Raw genomic sequence first — 18,845 nt, forward strand, 5'->3', positions numbered from 1 at the left:
ACAAGAAAACTGATTGTTTAGCAAATTAATGGTGTAAACATGATTGCAGGGGGAAGTCGTAGACTACCTAAAATGACCTCTGTCTTCCAGTACTGAAAAACTGTTTAAGCAAGCTATTTGCATCAAATGACAATAATTTGTTACATAAGATTGATTAGTATCCATCCATTAAGGCAATTAAGATGGAACCTCATTTTGATAACAGTCCTTTGTAGCCACATCTTGGTAGCTCGTGTAACTATGGGGCGTCCTCAAATAATATATTTTTACTTATGTGTGGTACAGTGGCATAGCATGGGTTTTGGAGTTAGTAGATTTGTAGTGCATGTCCAAGGACTAAAGTGTCCGTTAGGAAAGCTACTTAAAATGTATGAGCCTTAGGTTTTTCACAGGTAAAATGATCAGGTGATCTGGCCCTAGATCAGTAGTTCTCATTGAGGGGTATCAGAATCGCCTCAGAAGCTTTTTCAAAATATATATGACTGTTCTCTCCTAACCACTCTAAAATTCTGATATGTACACCTAGGTTAAAAGTGAATGTGTTATATGACCTTCACGGACTCTGTGGTTAGGTATTGTTGAGTTAGCCCCCGACTTATGGGGACCCCATGCGCAAGGGGATGAAACGCTGCCCGATCCTGCGCCATCCTCATGATTGGATGTATGATCCGACCATTGTGATCCATTGGCAGATTTTTGGAAGTAGATTGCCAGGCCTTTCTTCCTCGTCTTTCTTAATCTGGAACTCCACTGAAGCCTTTTCAGCATCATAGCCACACACATGGAAGGCAAGAATTCTACCACTGAACCACCACCGCCCTCTCACAGATTCTAACAGCTCTCAAAATTATGTGGTTTAATATTGTATAATTCAGTTTTCAGGAATTCCGACATTTAAAAAATATTTATTGTGCCTATTATTTGAAATATACTATGATAGGAACTGCAAGGGATGCTGAGATGATAATCCATGCTTCTTGCCCTCATGGTGTTTATAATATATTCTGTTGTTCCCCATTTAGTTCCATATCAGTGAGATTTTACTCTATTCATATGTGGATTTTGGATGTTATTTTAACCACTGTGAACTTTTAATGAGTAAACTCTCTTGCTTCGAAAGAAACAATGATTAACAATAAAACACTGTTTTTCAAAGTGAGTTCGTTTGAAAGTGGAAGATCTTTCATCAGAATCATCTGGGATGCCTTTTATAAAAGCACCACCCCTACCCTACTGAAACAGACTCTCTGGGCGTTGACCCAGGAATCTGAATTTTAAACACATGCTTAAGGTGGTTCTTAAGAAACTCACAGCTTGAGTACCACTGCCGCAATGAATGATACGGAATAAAGCATAATTCTGAAAAAATGGGATCAAATGAGGTCAGCTAATACAGGCCCAGCTGGAGTTGCATTTTTCAGTTAAGTGTAGGTACAGTTAAAGTTAAATAAGGAGAAATAATAGAAACTCTATCTTTTTATCCCTTATCTCCTTTGGGAGAAGTTGCTTGAAGGCACATTTTGATCTATGGAAATCCTCATTAATAATTTTTTTTTTTTGGGAAGAGGGCTGATTGAGCTACTTTGTAGTTTTATACTTCATAGAACTTGTTTTTGTAGTTTTATAAAGAAAACTACATGCTTACCAAAAGTTTCTTTTATTGACAAATGCCCAGGCACTAAATAGTGCATATGTCAATTCAGTGCAAGACCTTCTGGTTCTTGTTTTGGGGAAGATGGTGGAATATATACATATGTAGACACTCACAGTCACTCACATATACACTCAGCCTTATTTGGATAACAGCTGGTAATTTGTACAGTGTTTTGCCGCCATTTTTTTAAACCAGCATTAAATTGTATCCATTCAAATACATTAACGTTCCAATCTTGATTCATCTGGCAAGAACAAGTTTTCATGCCAGTATGCAGGCTGACCCCTATGAGTGCAGGAAAAAAAAAAAAAACACCAGGTGCTTTGGGTTTTTGTGTTAATGAGCACTGACAAGTTGTCAGCTCTTATTTCTGGTTTTGTTCAGGTCAACATCATTGACCTTCACCTAATGATCTGTGTAACACACGTGTGCCAAAGATTAAAAGTGGCAAAGCAGAAAAGTGAGAAGATGCAGCTAGAGGAAGGGTGTAGAGGAGGCAATTTATAATTTATCATGTAACCAAACTCTTTTGTAGAGGCATTTAAAAAAAAAAAGGTGGGGGGCGGGGGGGAACTGCTCTGTACTCTATTGTGTTGCTATAGCAGGAGTGGGAAGGAGTATCCTTTTAAAATGGATTTTCCATTTGTTTTTGGAAAGGTGATTAATACCATGACAGATGTTCTCCAGGTTTCTGAATGTCCTTTCCATGACTGATGAAAAATAAGGATGATTTAGGGTCTTCTGATGAACAGGTCATAGATGGACCCATCCTTTTATGGTACATGTGCCTTTGCCACTTCCGTAGCACCTAGAGTGACCAACTGTCCCAGGTTGCCAGGGACTTGTTTCTGTTCTTTACACTGAATTCCTGTGTCCCAGAAAATCCCAAAGTCCTGGGCAAATCTGAACAGCTGGTTACTCTAAATTCACCCCATATTCGGTCTGGTTAGACAGATGTTTTTTAATGTGATATTCAGTTTTTTGAAATGATCTGTTCTTTAATGGAAATCTATAGTTTTGTTTGCCCTGATTTTTTTTTTTTATTTGACTTAAAAGGTAGTAAAAGCAAAGAGATGTAAATTGTGACAATTTTAGTTTGGTTGCCTGTTTCCTTGAATCCCAGAACTTGAATGCTGAAAGAATCTTTAGCTTTTGCATCCAAAAACTCTTTTTCCAGAACAAGACACCAAGGCTCAGAGAAGGTGGTTGACTTACTGCCTAAGTTCACCCAGTTAGCTAGAGAAGGATCCAGAACCTGAATCCAGGCCCCCTGACTTCCAATCCCATGCTTTTCTCATATTGCCACATGTACTTCAAATACGCCTTGGCCCCTTGAAGGAGTTAATTTGCTTTGAAAAACTGAGCAGCTTTGTCCCAGGGAAAAGCTGATTCTCTTAGATTACACTCCATTAATTGCTCCCAGGTATTCCCCTGAAAGAGATTATGAATTAATATTGAGAAGCCCTGGCAGGGCCTTCTTCCCCATGGTGAATTTGTCTCCACTCATAATCACAAACACTGCATCATCCTCTAAGAGGAAGAGGTTAATGAATGTATATAATTCAGAGGAAGAGGTGCTAAGATCTTCTTATTTCTATTACTATTCCCAGTTAATATTTTATCTTGAAATAATAAGCAGAAAACAGCATTTGCGGATTACCTTCTGCATTTAGAAGATGAGCACATAGATGTTAAATGTTGCTCCCTCTGAGAGACTTGCAGCACTATCTTAAGCCTATGTTTTATTTATAGATTAAGCTCAATATTCTTAACCATCTTCCATCTGTTCAGTAATGTCTCTTCCATCAAATTAAGGAAAAAAAAATCCTAAAAACAGCATCTTGAAATTCAACTTGAAAAAATCCAAAAGCCAAGTCAATATTTTCATTGAGAGATGGCAGCCCTGATGACTTTCTTACATTAGGGTTGTTCTTCCAGATTGAGTTATAGAATTAGAAGACCCCTTGTTACTTACACTGAGATGATGAGCACATTTTAAGACTCACCAGCGAAAACTCATGTTACTCAATTAGCCAAGGAGCAAAGACCGTTATGGAATTTTCCCCACCTTGAATTTTATTTCCATGACTAAATGGATCAATAGAAACATTTTAGCCTAATATGTTTCTATCATCTCCTTCTTCCCACTTAAAAAAAAAAATGTCCTGTATATAGATCAGCAGTATTTAATGTTCAATGACGACTAGGGGAATTTTTATGGCAGCAATGTATTTTTAGTCCAGTAGTTTAAGGATATAACAAAGTTTATTAAGAAAATGTTCTGCATCCTACTTTGGTGAGTGGCATCTGGGGTCTTAAAAGCTTGCCAGCAGCCATCTAAAATGCATCAATTGGTCCCAACTACCTGGAGTAAAGAGAGTGAAGAACACCAAAGACACAAGAAAAAGTGTTAGCCCAGGAGACAGAAAGGGCCACATAAACCAGAGACTTCATCAGCCTGAGACCAGAAGAACTAGATGGTGCCCAGCTACCACCAATAACTGCCCTGACAGAGAACACAACAGAGAGTCCCTGATGGAGCAGGAAAAGGGTGGGGTGCAGAACTCAAATTCTAGTAAAAAGACAGACTTAATGGTCTGACTGAGACTGGAGGAACCCCGGAAAGCATGGCCCCCGGATTCTCTATCAGCCCAGAACTAAAACAGTTTCCGAGGCTAACTCTTCAGACAAAGATTGGACTGGACTGTTGGACATAAAATGATACTCGTGAAGAGTATGCTTCTTAGCTCAAGTAGATACATGAGTCTAAATGAGCAGCTTCTATCTGGAGGTGAGTTGAGAAGGCAGAGAGGGTTAGGAGCTGGTTGAATGGACATGGGAAATCGGGTGGAAAGGAGGAGTATGCTGTCACAGTATAGGGAGAGCAATTAGGGTCATATAACAATGTATGTATAAGTTTTTATATGAGAGACTAACTTGAAATGTAAACTTTCACTTAAACTGCAACAATAAACAATAGTTTAAGGACATTTACTAATGGATCATTGGTGCCATGATCTCATTAACCATTGATAACTAATTGTTGCTTTCTCAGTGTACATTTCAAGATTTCTAGAAGAGGATGATTTGGAGTGGATCAGTGTGAGTTAAGGCCAACTCACCCTTAGAATGAGAATATCAGTTTTGTTAAAAAATAATCTGACCCTCAGAGAGTGAGTGACTGCACATGGGCCATTTGAACTGGCAACTGTAACCTTAATTGTCACCTCTCTCTTGCGTTATCAAGGGGACCATCCAAGATGGGAAAATCATCTTTATGCCGAATGGATACATCACACAGTGTCCGAACCTGAATCGCAGTAAGTCGTAATTTAAAAACAGCACTTGTGAATGTTAAATTAAAACCTATTGATAATATCAGAGAAATAAGTCTGGAAGGATTCACATGCAACTCCTTACACTGCTGACTTCTGAGGTGGCGAGGGATGTAAAGGAGAACTTATTTTTTCTATCATATTCTTCTGTTTTTGGATTTTTAAGAGAGATTATGTATTATTTATAGAATTAAAAAATTAAAGTTAAGGATAACATTAGCAGATTTGGTTCTATAGGTTGATAACAGAAAGGTGTGTTTAATGTAATGAAACATATATTTTAAGTATTGTTTAAATTTCTTGACCTGGATCTGAGTTTACTTTCTCCACTTTTATCATGCTTCATGTTTTCCAGCTTTCAATAAAAAAAGGGGGTTTAATTTTAATTTAAAAATGTTATATTGCCCTTCTTTTGCAGTAACAGCCCCTTATTCCTTTCTTTTTGCTTATAAAAAAAACTCCGGATCTGAAATCCTCTGTGATTTCACTCCAATTTCAAAGTAATACTTAGCCAAAAAAAAAAAGCAAAAACCCTTCTACATAGCAAAACAAGTACTGTTTTAAAATTTTCTTACTTATATAAACACTGTATCAGTATGTATTTTGTATTTCCTTTATTGAGCTTGTCCAACCTGCAGTGATTTCCTAAGCCTGGTGCAAGGAATAATGGATTTACAAGAGCTTTTGGCCAAGATGACTGCAAAAGTAGGTATCTGAATTTCACTTGTGATATTTCATTTCTTTCTCTGTCCTATCTGGAATTTAGAGTGATATGCTGTAATGGAAACATTTTTAGCCTTGGCATCTGCAATATGTTACTCCGAAAATGATTTATTCTTACTTGAAATAGGACTATCTACAGTAAACATAACCATTCACGTCTTTTATACCATTAGGCTGTATCAAAATGTTTTCTTGAAAAATGTTTGGAAACAAGAGGCAATATGTATCACTGTAGATTCCCTGGGAGTGGAAAAGGAATTTGTCCATGGCTGTGCAAGTGGTAACACTGTAAGAAGATGTACAGTCAGAGCCACTGCTGCTTATAAGCTAATGCATTTTGGATGTAAGAATGATTGCCAGTAATCAGAAGGGGCAAAATAGCGATTGTTAGGAACAGATTACTGTCAAAGGAAGGCATTATATCATGTGTCTAATGTATGATTCATTTTAAGGCTGGTCCTGAGTTAAATAGCAAAGGAGGCAAAGTTGGCCTTCCAGCTCCTTCAGTTTTATAATTCTGCATCTTTTGCTCCTCATTATCCACTCAACAAGAATCTTTTGAAGACCTGCTATTTGCTAGGCACTGTAATAGGCACTGGGCCCTGGTGGCACAGTGGTTAAGAACTCGGCTGCTAAGCAAAAGGTTGGCAGTTCAAATCCACCAACCACTCCTTGGAAACCCTATGGGGCAGTTCTACTGTGTCTTATAGGGTTGCTACGAGTTGGAATTGACTCGATGGCAACAATTTTGTTTTTTTTGGTTTTGGTAACAGGTGCAAAGGAGGCAGTGATCAACAAGACATGAAAGCTACCTCCCCCCCCAAAAAAAAAACCCACTGCTGTCGAATCAATTCTGACTTATAACCACCCTATAGGACAAAGTAGAACTGCCCCGTAGGGTTTCCAAGGAGCGCCTGGTGGATTTGAACTGCCGACCTTCTGGTTAGCAGCTGTAGCTCTTAACCACTACTCCACCAGAGTTTCCATATCTATCCCAGAGACATTTATATCGAGTGCATTTTGGGAGAGCCAAAAATGTATACAATTAAGCTCTTTAGTATATATTCTTAATGTTTAGAGTCATAATCAAAAGCTCTGAACCTTGTGGAGAAAGGCACGGAATAAATAGAAAACATGGCTAATGCTGATTTTATGATACCAATCAGTTGTGGACATGAGTTCTGGCCTAGGGCAAAGAAGGAATTAGGTTGGGCCTAAGAGACATTATACTCTGCGAAAGGAAGAATTTTAATAACAGTGAAAATGATACATTAATCCGATTCTACCTGTGGCTACGACTGTCCCCTGTTTCCTGTCATTTGCTATGGCACGTGACAAAAACTGGTGGGCAGGTAAGTGTGTGGGAGGTAGGGCTGTATTTTTGAATGCATAGATTTTACCACTGAAGATACTTGTCTGTTTCAAATGAGGTTTTTGGCCAAGCCAAGTCCCCCTTTGTCTGGGAGAGAGACGGAGCACCTCTTTAAGAGGGGACTGACACATGAGACATTAGTTTTCACTTTAGAGTGCAGTGGAAATGGAACATGCAGGTAATTGTTTGCCTTCCCAGCTTGTAGTGTAGAGAGGCTTTTATTTCATATTGTCTGGAGTGGCTTGATCTCAATGCTGTTAATTATATTTTAGCTTGCTACCAAATTTTTGAAACAAGAAACATGCCAGTCAGTCTCAGGTGATTGCAGTTCTTCATTCCCCAGCTTCAAGGATGCTCCTTTCTTTCTCATTCTTTCCTATTGCAGGGAATGTCATTTTTCTCTGTTTAGCCATGCATTATCCAGAAGCCTCATTGAGCATTTGTGAGGTAGAATATATTTAATTGTGGATGATTGCAAGCAGAAAATGGTTTAATCCACCTTCTAAACTCCACCTCTGGCACTATGGCAGATTTATAAGTCTGTTTCTTCCAAGCTGTGAATAGAATTATAATTTGAAAACTGAGTACTTCCATTTTCACTACATAATTTGGAGTCTACAATAATCTAAAACAGGAATTGGCAGACTTTTTATGTAAAGGAACACCTAGTAAATTTTAGGCTTTTCAGGTCAAGAGGCAAAATCAAAGGTATTATGTAGATACTTATGTCATTTAAATATAATCATTTATAAACATTTAAAATATAACTGTTAAAAAATGCAAAAATAATTCTTAGGTCACAGGCCATACAAAAATAGGTGGTGGACTGGATTTGGCTCATAGGCCAGTTTTTCAACCCCTGATCTAGAAGAAGCTGGAAAGTCACGCTTTAATACTGGATGATATTTATCGAGCAATTACTATGTGTTAGTTACAGTGTTTCAATTTTTTATATTCACTATCACTTTAAACCTCACAAAGAATCCTGTGAACTAGGTTTGATCTATTAGCCCACTTTACAGACGTGAAGACTGAGGTACAAAAAGGTTATATAACTTTTCCCAAGGTAGTAGATGGCAGCGCTGGGACTTGAACTCAGGTCCTTAGATGTTGAAAGTTGAATAATGACTGAGAAAGTTTATGGTCAGAGAAGAGAAGGTTGGAAAGAAAGAGAAAATTCAAAGAGGGAAGGACTGATGGATAGAGGGAAGTAGATGCTACGAGCAGGAGGACAGAGATATCCGCAAGAAGAATGAGCAAGTAAAAAGAGAGGAAACGAAGATTGCCTATTTGGTCATTTCATTGAGGTGAGATGAATTTTCAGATGGTTCCTATAAGGAGTGAAATGGTGAGCACATCTTGTGGCAGCTTTTCAAGGGAGAAAGAGCAGGAACAAAGCTTGGTAACTCACTGTTTTGACTATGAGTTGCTTGTTTTCCTTGGGAATATGTGGAAATCCTTTGAGTCTTGGGTTGACATTGTGTATACTTCTGCTGTGAACCTCAAGACCACATTAGATTAAATTATCTGCTTAAGGATTTTCAGACCACACAGACTGATCATAAGCAGACTGCAAACCTACGTTAGGCCAGGTGAATTCTCGAGAAAGATTCTGCGAGAATGCTTTTTTTAATTTTTTTTATTGTACTTTAGATAGTTTACAGAACAAATAGTTTCTCATTAAACAGTTAGTACACATATTGTTTTATGACGTTGGTTAACAACCCCATTACATGTCAGCACTCTCCCTTTTCAAACTTGAGTTCCCTATTACCAGCTTTTTTGTCCCCTCCTGCCTTCTAGTCCTTGTCCCTGGGCTGTTGTACCACATTAGTCTCGTTTTGTTTTATGGGGCTGTCTAATCTTTGGCTGAATGGTGAACCTCAGGAGTGACTTCATTACTGACCTAAAAGGGTGTCCGGTGGCCATATTCTCAGGGTTTCTTCAGTCTCTGTCAGGCCGGTAAGTCTGATCTTTTTTTGTGAGTTAGAATTTTGCTCGACATTTTTCTCTAGCTCTGTCCGGGACACTCTGTTGTGATCCCTGTCAGAGCAGTCAGTGGTGGTAGCTGGGCACCATGTAGTTGTACTGGACTCTGTGAGAATTCTTAAGGAAGATTTTCTCACTCCAGCTAGTGCCAAGGTAGAACAGGAAAGTTTTCTCTGTATAAGTTGCGTAAATCTTATTTCTTTTTTGTTCACTCTTAAACTGCTTGTACAGGCTTTTAGGGTTTCCACCTATACGCAGGAGTTTCCTTTAAGACCCCCTCCCCCCCATCTTGGGCAGACTCTGTTCTCCCTTCTCTCCCTGCAGCCTGTGCAGCCATCAAGAAATAAACTCAAGGGCTCCATGTTTTTGGCCTCCCAGGATCCCTGCTGTCACTTTGTCTAGGCCTCTGTAGATTTATTCCTTTTCTGTGAGATCAGAGATGGTTTTAAGAAGTTTTTATTTGTATATTTTATCCAGCGTTTTAGTTTGTTCAAATTGGTGAAGTCTTTCAGAGTATTTAGTCAGCCGTATTGGTGGAAGCAGAAGTGTAATTCAGCCTTTTAGCAGAGATGGAGTCTGGAGATTAGCAGTTTTTTCCTTGGAAGGTGGTTCTGGGCTGGTGATTGTGGGGCAAACTGGAAAGTAAATATGATGTTGAGATTCGAAGGGAATTCTATAGGGCCATATCCATCTGGACCAGGCTTTTTTGTCGTTAGCTGCTGCTGAGTTGCCTTCCAACTCATGGTGACCCCATGCACAATGGAACAAAGTGCTGCCTGGTCCTGCACCTCCCCATGATGGGCTGGAGATCGGACTGTTGTGAGCCATAAGGTTTTCATTGACTGATTTTCAGAAGTAGATCCCTAGGCCTTTCTTCCTAGTCCATCTTAGTCTGGAAGCTTCTCTGAAACCTGTTCTTCATCATAGCAACACTCAAACCTCCACTGACAGATGAGTGGTGGCTGTGCATGAAGTGTACTGGCTGGGAATCGAACCTGGGTCTCCCACATGGATGGTGAGAATTCTACTGCTGAACCATGACTGCCCTCAGACCAGGCATTGCCTTTAGGTGAAGTAAGCCTTTTGTGGTAAGATTTAGCTGACGGGCTTTCTAAGTTTGAGAAGTTTGGCTTGAGTTGCCCAGCAGCTATGAGTAAAATAGGTCTACCGTCATATAGATCATAATGGAGATAGGGCTTTAGAATTAGACTGGTCTGATTTTTATCATTTCCTTGAATGTTTGTAGCCTTGAACAAGCTGAATGACTTTTTTCAACCGCAGTTTCCCTATACATAAAACGGTGGTAATTATTCCTGGTTTTGTAAAGATTCCATGAGAGTAGGTTTGGTGCATGGCTCATGTTGGGCATTTAATATGTGGTGGTAGTTATTTTTAGTGTTCAACCTAGAAAAAAAATGGGAGCTATGTGCGGAAAAAGGTCCCTAAGAAAATGTGCACCTTACCCCAGAGACTTGACATCACAGAGACTGACAAAGGCTGCAAGTTGCTGTAGGGCCTTTGTTTAGAGCTAGGTTCCAGGAGGTCTTAGAAAGTAGCAGGCAGGAAGTCCTCACACTTGGGTCATAGTGAAAGCCATGAAATCCTACCAACACTTGGGTCATAGTGAAAGCCATGAAATCCTACCAGAGAGCAAGCCCAGTGTACAAGCCAGACAAGAGTTGGTAACCAAAGTCAGATTAAACCAAACATATGCACATACCAGATAGCCCAGGGGTCTGCCTAAGAGGACCCACGCTCCTTTTCTCTTTTCAGGGTAGGAGATGTTGGTGAATGGCTGTCCCCTTGCTTCATATAGGTCATATCAAGGGAGATGCTTGCATTCATCTTCAGGTGATGAGGTCAGAGGAGATAAAGAGCCCTCTTTAGGAACCCTGGTGTTTGGTAAAACCACACTTTTTCAAGGCAGAGAAGGTACAGGGCAGCTACCTAAAGTAGTAGCCCTTTTTTGTCATCTGCCACCTCCCTTAATGCCCCTCAAGAGTCCACCAGTCCCCTGGCTTACTCTGGAAGTTATGCCTTGACAGTATTGGGCCAGGTACATTCTGATAGGGCCAGGCTCTGTCCTGCTTTTGCATCCTACTCATGCTGTAGTCTCATTCTGCCTCCAAGCACAGGAAGAAGAGATGCTAGAGACTGAGAATTTCTTGTTTACCTCGGTTTGAATCTTTGACATGTCTATTTATGCAAATCAGGCAGCACTTAGAGTGGCCTTTCAGCTTGTAACATTTAATTTTGAGACTTTCATTGTTTCTAGAGTTCAATAGTGATTTTTCAATTAAGCTTAAAGGTTTAACCAGTAGAAGATTTTTTTTCCCACTTCCATATAACGAATGCCGAATAAATAGTATTTCAAATGAAAAAAAAGCAGTCTGCTACACGACTAATGTACTCAGATCCATTCATTGACCTCTTACTGTAAAAAAGGCCTCAGCTGTCTGTCTTTGAATGTGTAGAGTTAAGAATAAACGATTCGGTCCATGGTTGCTGAGATAAATGCATGAGCAAAGGTAAGACAGAATAGAGATTTAGATTTGATACTGTATCTATTTTGGATCTGCAGGTATTCTTGGAGAAAATGGTAGGTAGTGTACAAATACCTTTTGAAAATGAATTTGTGTAAATTCAGCATGCTAATACCAGTGACAGAAAATGTGATTCATTTTTTGATTCAGAGTTGTCTTTCTCCTTTATCATTGTTATGGATTGATGGGGGGAAGGAAGGTGAGATTACGTATTAAGTACCTTTGAAAAATTAGCTTTTTGCCTGAGTATCCCTTTGCTTTTGTGTCTGTCTGATGTACTGTTATTATTACAGAGATAGGGTTTTTCACTGTGGCAGAAAAAGCCAAGTAAATTAAACACGTAAACAGAGTTCAGAAGGGAAACAAAATCCACCCTAAAAATAACTTCGATAATATTAAAACTGAGGCTTTCTTGGGCATAAAGTTTTTTTAGGGGCAGATAACTCAACTTTGTTGAACATTGCTGGAAATTGGCAATATTACCGTTAGGCTAGTCCCTGGATTTTCAGGAAACTTGGATAGATACAGAATTGTCTTCTGAATCACTTTGTCTTAAAGAAGTTACCTTCTCAGAGTGACAGACACTAGAGCTGTTCCAGATTTTCAGAGTAAGGCTGGCACATTTCTACTCATGAACAGATGCCCCATTCCATGCCACTTTTAGGAGGGAAGCAGAGATAGTTCAACTCTTCCCTTGTTCAATCCAAGTCAAACATCAATCACTATCTTATATAGGAATGGGGGGGGGGGCTATGGGAGCAGTGGTGGTTCACTGGTAGAATTCTTGCCTTCTATGTAGGAGACCTGGGTTTGATTCCTGACCAGTGCACATCAAGCACAGCCACCATCTGTCAGTGGAGGATTGCATGCTTTTACGATGTTGAACAGGTTTCAACAGAGCTTCCAGACTAAGATGGACTAGGAAGAAAGGCTTGGTGATCTACTTCTGAAAATCAGCCAGTGAAAGGCCTATAGATCACAATAGTCCAGTCTGCAACCCATCATGGGGATGGCGCAGGACTGGGTAGCTTTTTGTTCCTTTGTGAATGGCGTTGCCATGAGCCAGAGGCCGACTCAGTGGCAGCTAACAACAGTAAGAACATAGGAATCAAGTAAAGATAATATAAGTTGTCTTTTTTTTTTTTGAACCTCTTACCTTTGTAAGCTTTTGGTTGTTTGGTCTTAGTAAGCTCTTGGCAGTGTTCCTTACCAATACTTCCTAAAGAATTTCTAAAGAAATTATATAGATTCTGGAAACTCTGATTAGTTTAGAGTTTAAGTGAAACCTTGAATTTTTGGAAGATCATTTATTATTAGAAGGAGTCATAGGAAGCTAATACTTTAGCCGTAGTCAGCTGTTAATTTTTTGGAGGCCAATTACGGTACAATAGAGCTTGTCTAGGATCCTATTTGCTATTTTCCCTGCCCATTGGCATCACCTGCAAAAGGGAGACAAGGTACATGTTTTCCTGAGAAATTACAAAAGCTTAGAGGAAAAGGATAAAAAAAGTGACAAAAGCCAAGGCTGGAATTACGTAGATTCCACTTCTAGAGGAATAGTACTGCTGTATTGAGAGGAGCACGTATGGAATGGAACTATAGTTAATGTAGAAAAGTGGTGGGAATGATCATTCCTCAGATTCAGTCATTATACCTACATTATTAGCTTGAAATAGTCTTAGTTGGATCAAAGATTGGATTGATCTCCTGGGTGGAGAAACTACTCAAGAAGTGGAGGCATAAGTATGATTGAGGGGAAAAGAGAAACTGATGAATTTTTAGAAAATGGTATTTGCTTCTCAATCAGGCAGTCTCTATGTAGGGAAAAGAACAGAAGGGTAATATGTGTACTGGGCTGATAGCTGTTCCTTATTATGAATGTAACAGTAGAAAGATCATACCAGGAGTGCTGTGTTAAGGTTTTGTATGGTATTTTTAAAGACAAACTGAAGTAGGCTGCATAGAAAGTGATCTGGAGAGAGAATTGGAACCATATTATGAGGAGCAGTAAATGAACCTGGCGGTCCTGAACCTGGTCAAGAGTAGACCAAGGCAGAGATGGTGGAGTGAGGGCATGATAACCTCAGAGATTTGAAGAGAGATCAGACTTTTTCAAGATGGGTTACTGAGCAATACTCGATCTAGTAGGAAAAAAGGAGAGTGATTTCATAGCCCAAAGCAAGAAAGACATCTCAAACATTTGGAGCTAACCAGGAAAGCATCTTTCCTTGGAAAGTAATGAATAGCCCAGCACTGGAGGTGAGTAAGCAGAGGCTGGATCATCACTTGAAGAGGTTACTTGTCAGAACATTCAAGCTTTGTAATCCCTTTCAAATAGGGCATTCTAATATTCTGTGACTAATGGTAGCAGTTGAGTGGCTTAGAGAAATGAAAAAGGTGCTTTGACAAAATCCTAACCTGCCACAGGGTTTGGTCACCTCTCCTGCCCTTCATCTGACCGCCAAAGAGGGTTCCTGGGGCATTCTGTTTGGGGATCCTGACTTGGGGAGAAACTATATCCTCTCATGACTTCTCCTTTTTCTAGCTCCAGCTTCCCAGAATTTTTTATGAGAGGAAACAATTACTTCCTGCCTTGTGAACCATAACACTCTGGTTAGGATGTCAAGAACAGGGAGATGGTGGTGGGAGATAAATGGAAATGCTTCCCTGTTCCTGATTAGATCTCCTGTAAACATTCTAATGAGTCCTTGAGAACACATTCATTACGAGTGTTTCATCTGGGCTTGGGCTGAAAGTACACACATTTATAAACACCCGTGAGGTCCCAGCAATGCAGTTTAATGTCTCATTTGGTGTTCATTAGACCATGGGAGCCAGTATGTCTTCAGTTTAGAGTGATTCCACCTCGTATTTAAAAAAAAAAAAGAAGAACCTGCTAAGAATCAGCAAATTGCAAGTTGTTCTGAGCATTTTTCCCCCTCCTGCTTGGATTTTTTTTTCTTGTTGCTATTAGCTTTGTTAAGACGCTGCAATTGAATTACAGAAATTAGACTCAGTAACTCTTGTTTACAGCTGAATTATGCAGAGACAAGACTGAGTCAGTTAGAAAACTGTCATTGTGAGAAGACCTGCCAAGTGAGTGGACTGCTCTATCGAGACCAAGACTCCTGGGTAGATGGTGACCACTGCAGGAACTGCACATGCAAAGTAAGCCTCTTTGTGAATAAATGATATAAAAACCATTTTTAGAATGTAATCCTAGTTCTTGATTATATAATGTTAACTCTGAAAACTGTTTCCTTTTTACTAAGCACTAGGGGCAATCTGAACATTCCTTATTTAAGAAATAAACCAAAACAAAACCCATTGCCATCGAGTCTATTCCAACTCAGTGACCCTATAGGACAGAGTAGAACTGCCCTATAGAGTTTCCAAGGCTGTAAGTCTTTAATGGAAGCAGACTGCCACATCTTTCTCCCATGAAGTGGCTGATGGGTTCTAATGGCCAACCTTCCGTTAGCAGCCAGGCACTTAACCACTGCACCACCAGGGCTCCTCTTAAGAAATAATGTCATTTCTTACATAAATGCTTAGAAATTAAAATTTGCTTTCCTTTGAGGACACACTCTAATTTGTTCTAATATTATTGAGAAACTTACTGTTTGGAATTTGGAGATTAAGGTATAGAATGGGAGGAAGGGCCTTTTTTTTTTTTTTTTAATGTTTTTCACGTATATGGTTTAATGACATCAATCACATTAATCATGATGTGCAACCATCGAGACTCCTTTGATTTTTCAAACAATCTAGTGGTTAGCTTCATTCAGAACTTTTCTCCCTTGGAATATTTTAAAAAGGGGATTTTTAAAGAGTTTTCACTGTATTTTTTACAGTTTTCACCTGTTAGAGAATTGCAAGACTCCGTTTTCAGAGTAGCCATCATTTGTAGACTGCTTCCTCTGTTTCAGAGAATTCAGGAGCCCCCAAAATTTGTATGCAAACCCTGTCCACTTGAAATTATTTGATAACTATTTGAAGAATGCCATTGTTTGCCCACAAAAATACAGAACAGCTTGTTAGAGCCTCACAGTGATTGACAGGGTTTGCAAAAAGGGTTATTTATGTTCTTGTAAAAGTGGGCTTTTTGTTTTCTGCCTAATTTACTTAGCCTGCATGGGCAGGTGGGATGAAGCCAGTGATGTATATCAGAAAAGTAATTGAGGTGGCACAGGTTCATTCGGGCTGGAGAAAATACTTTATTTGCGGTCCTGGAGTGGACTGGAAATTCCTTACACTGTGTCTGTTTCCCTGATGAGGTTTCTGGGATGGGATGTGTGCTTTCTACACAGAGGTAACTGTGAAAGGGCACTCCTGAGATTCCTTTTTCTGTCCTTCCTTTCTCAGAGTGGCACTGTGGAATGCCGAAGGATGTCCTGTCCTCCTCTTAACTGCTCCCCAGACTCTCTCCCTGTGCACATCGCTGGCGAGTGCTGTAAGGTCTGCCGACGTAAGTACTGACCGGGGGTCAGAGTGGCCCTCTGTGCTTCAAGATTTATTTTTTTTAAATTTTTTATTGTACTTTAGATGTAGATTTACAGAACAGTTTCTTATTAAACAGTTAGTACACTTATTGTTTTATGACAATGGTTAACAACCCCACAACATGTCAACACGCTCCTTTCTCGACCTTGGGTTCCCTATTACCAGTTTTCCTGTCCCCTCCTGCCTTCTAGTTCTTGTCCCTGGGCTGGTGTGCCCATTAGTCTTTTTTTGTTTTATGGGACTGTCTAATCTCTGGCTGAAGAGTGAACCATGGGAGTGACTTCATTACTGAGCTAAAAAGGTGCTGGGGTCCATAACTCTTGGGGTTTCTCCAGTCTCTGTCAGGCCAGTAAGTCTGGTCTTTTTTGTGAGTTAGAATTTTGTGCTACATTTTTCTCCAGCTCTGTCTGGGACACTATATTGTGATCCCTATCAGAGCAGTCAGTGTTGGTAGCCAGACACCATCTAGTTGTACTGGACTCAGTCTTGTGGAGGCCGTGGTAGTTGTGGTCCATTAGTCCTTTGGGCTAATTTTTCCTTTGTATCTTGTTTTCTTCATTCTCCATTGCTCTCGAAGGGGTGAGACCAGTGGAGTATCTTAGATGGCTGCTCACAGGCTTTTAAGACCCCAGATGCTACACACCAAGGTAGAATGTAGAACATTTTCTTTATAAACTGTGTTATGCCAGTTGAGCTGGATGTCCCCTGAGATCATGGTCCTCAGAGCCCTTCCGCCCAGCAATTTGGTCCCTCAGGGAGTTTGTATGTGTCTGTGGAACTTCCATGATCAAGGTTTATTTTTCCTCTTTTTTTTTTCAGCCCCAACTAATTAATATTGATGAAGTAAAGCACCAGTGATTGATGTACTATTTAATGTATGATAAGAGCTGCCATGCTTTAGTCACCTGTGAGGTGGCAGACACATTGCAGGGATGATTGTCTTTTAATTCTCACATCAACTCTAAGTGCTATTCTTTCTGTTCTGTATGAAAGAGAATGATATTCACAGGAATTAAGTCACCTGGGCAGGGTCAAGCAACTGGTAAATGGTAGTGTTGATATGTAAAGTCACAACTCCAAAGCTCCGTGTGCTTTAAAAAAACAGTTGCTGTCAAGTCAGCTCTGATTCATGGCAACCCTACATGTGTCAGAGTCGAACTGTGCTTCAGTAGGGTTCAATGACAGATTTTTTGGAAGCAGATTGCGAGGTCTTTCTTCTGAGGCACCTCTGTAGGGACTCGAACTTCCAGCCTTTCAGTTAGTGGCCAAATGCATTAACCATTTCCACCATCCAGAGACTGCCCATGTGCTTTGCTCCCCTTCATTCTGAATGATCAAGTTAGGGCCAAATTCTGTATTTTGGCTATTTGATGTCCTGTCCAGATTCTTCTGTTATTAAAGGGCCTTTGTGAGGAATTTTGGGATGTGCATCAGTTAAAATACTGTATTTCATTTGCATTAAATAGTTGACCTGCCCTTTACATAATGATTTTAAAAATCCTCTTTTTCTCTGTATTTTAAAGGGTATCATTTTAAATGAAATAGTGAAATAAAGTTAAGACAAGCGGTTAGAGTAATGCTTGATACGTCTCAGCTATGCTAAGTGCTTGAAATCTATTAGTTTAAATCTATTGTGAGGATTACTGAATCTCACAATAACTCTTAGCTGAGTGTTATTAAGCCCTGTTTTACAGGAAAGTTAGGCTTAGGGAAGTTAACTTACCAAAGTCACAAGGCTGGTGAGTGGCAGAGACAAGTTATGAAACTAGTTCTGTCTGACCACAGAGCCAAGAGTCTTTTCATTAAACATTATGATCTTCTATAGAAAAAGGAGGGTTTGGGGTAGAAATGTGACATGCTATGGATAATTTTCAGGATCATCTTTCTATTGAAAGCGGTACACCAATGTCATTAGACCTTTAAAACGCAGTGATCTAGCTTTTGCCAAGAGCAGCATGTCACCTTAATATGACAGTGGAAGTAGAGAGAGCTGATATGGTCATACCAGCCTAAATCTTTGTTGAACTCTTTCAAAAGGAAGTTTGGAATATTCTTCCTTTTCATGATTGCCACAGTACACCCATCGCTCTGGAAGGTGTAGTTGGGGTTGATCTGTAGGGAGGAACTTTTTTTTCCTTTTCCAAGGACTTTTGGAACAGATGGCTCAAGTGCTCCAATATTGAGATTAGAGTTAGAACCCACAACGAAAAGACAGTGATCAGTAGGTAATGATCTTTCTCCAGTCTTGATATTCTGTATGACAGTCAAAAGAGGAAGAAGATGAAAAGTGATGATACATTTGTTTAAAATATGAGATTTTTTTTTTTATTCCATCATATTCAGCTTGCAGGAGACTGTTATTTGGATATGGAGTAAGTGGGTCCTTCAGTTGTGTTGTGTTTTAACCTTTTGGGTCCCCCTACCATTTATAAAAGCAATGTGTTTATTGCATAAAACTTGAAAAGCACAGAGAGCAATAAAGATAACAATGGAAAAATCACCCATAATGCTACCACTTTGGAAACAATGACTCTTTAAATTTTAGTGTAATTCATTTTTTTACATTTATATTTTGTGTATAGTTGAGGTCATACTGTACAGACCATTATAAAAATCATAGTAACACACTTAAGTGACATGGTAGCACACTCAAGTGATAATGGTAAGTGAACAAAAATCCTATTTGTTCACTTACCATTATCACTTAAGTGTGTTACTGTGATTTT

At 39.5% G+C, this 18,845-nt stretch overlaps 1 protein-coding gene across 1 annotated transcript in view; it reads left to right on the forward strand.

The window, feature by feature from the left end:
• Positions 1 to 18,845, forward strand: part of NELL1 (neural EGFL like 1) — a gene marked incomplete at its 3' end in the record, with an annotated part of 870,822 nt that overhangs the window by 196,558 nt on the left and 655,419 nt on the right. Inside the window, exons 6-9 of the mRNA XM_004369835.2 lie at positions 4,902 to 4,974; positions 5,612 to 5,694; positions 14,650 to 14,784; positions 15,982 to 16,084. Coding sequence (XP_004369892.1) covers positions 4,902 to 4,974; positions 5,612 to 5,694; positions 14,650 to 14,784; positions 15,982 to 16,084 — 394 coding nt within the window. The remainder of the gene's footprint in view (positions 1 to 4,901; positions 4,975 to 5,611; positions 5,695 to 14,649; positions 14,785 to 15,981; positions 16,085 to 18,845) is intronic.

Source organism: Trichechus manatus, unplaced genomic scaffold (genome assembly GCF_000243295.1).
Source record: "Trichechus manatus latirostris isolate Lorelei unplaced genomic scaffold, TriManLat1.0 scaffold00006, whole genome shotgun sequence".
Taxonomy (NCBI): domain Eukaryota; kingdom Metazoa; phylum Chordata; class Mammalia; order Sirenia; family Trichechidae; genus Trichechus; species Trichechus manatus.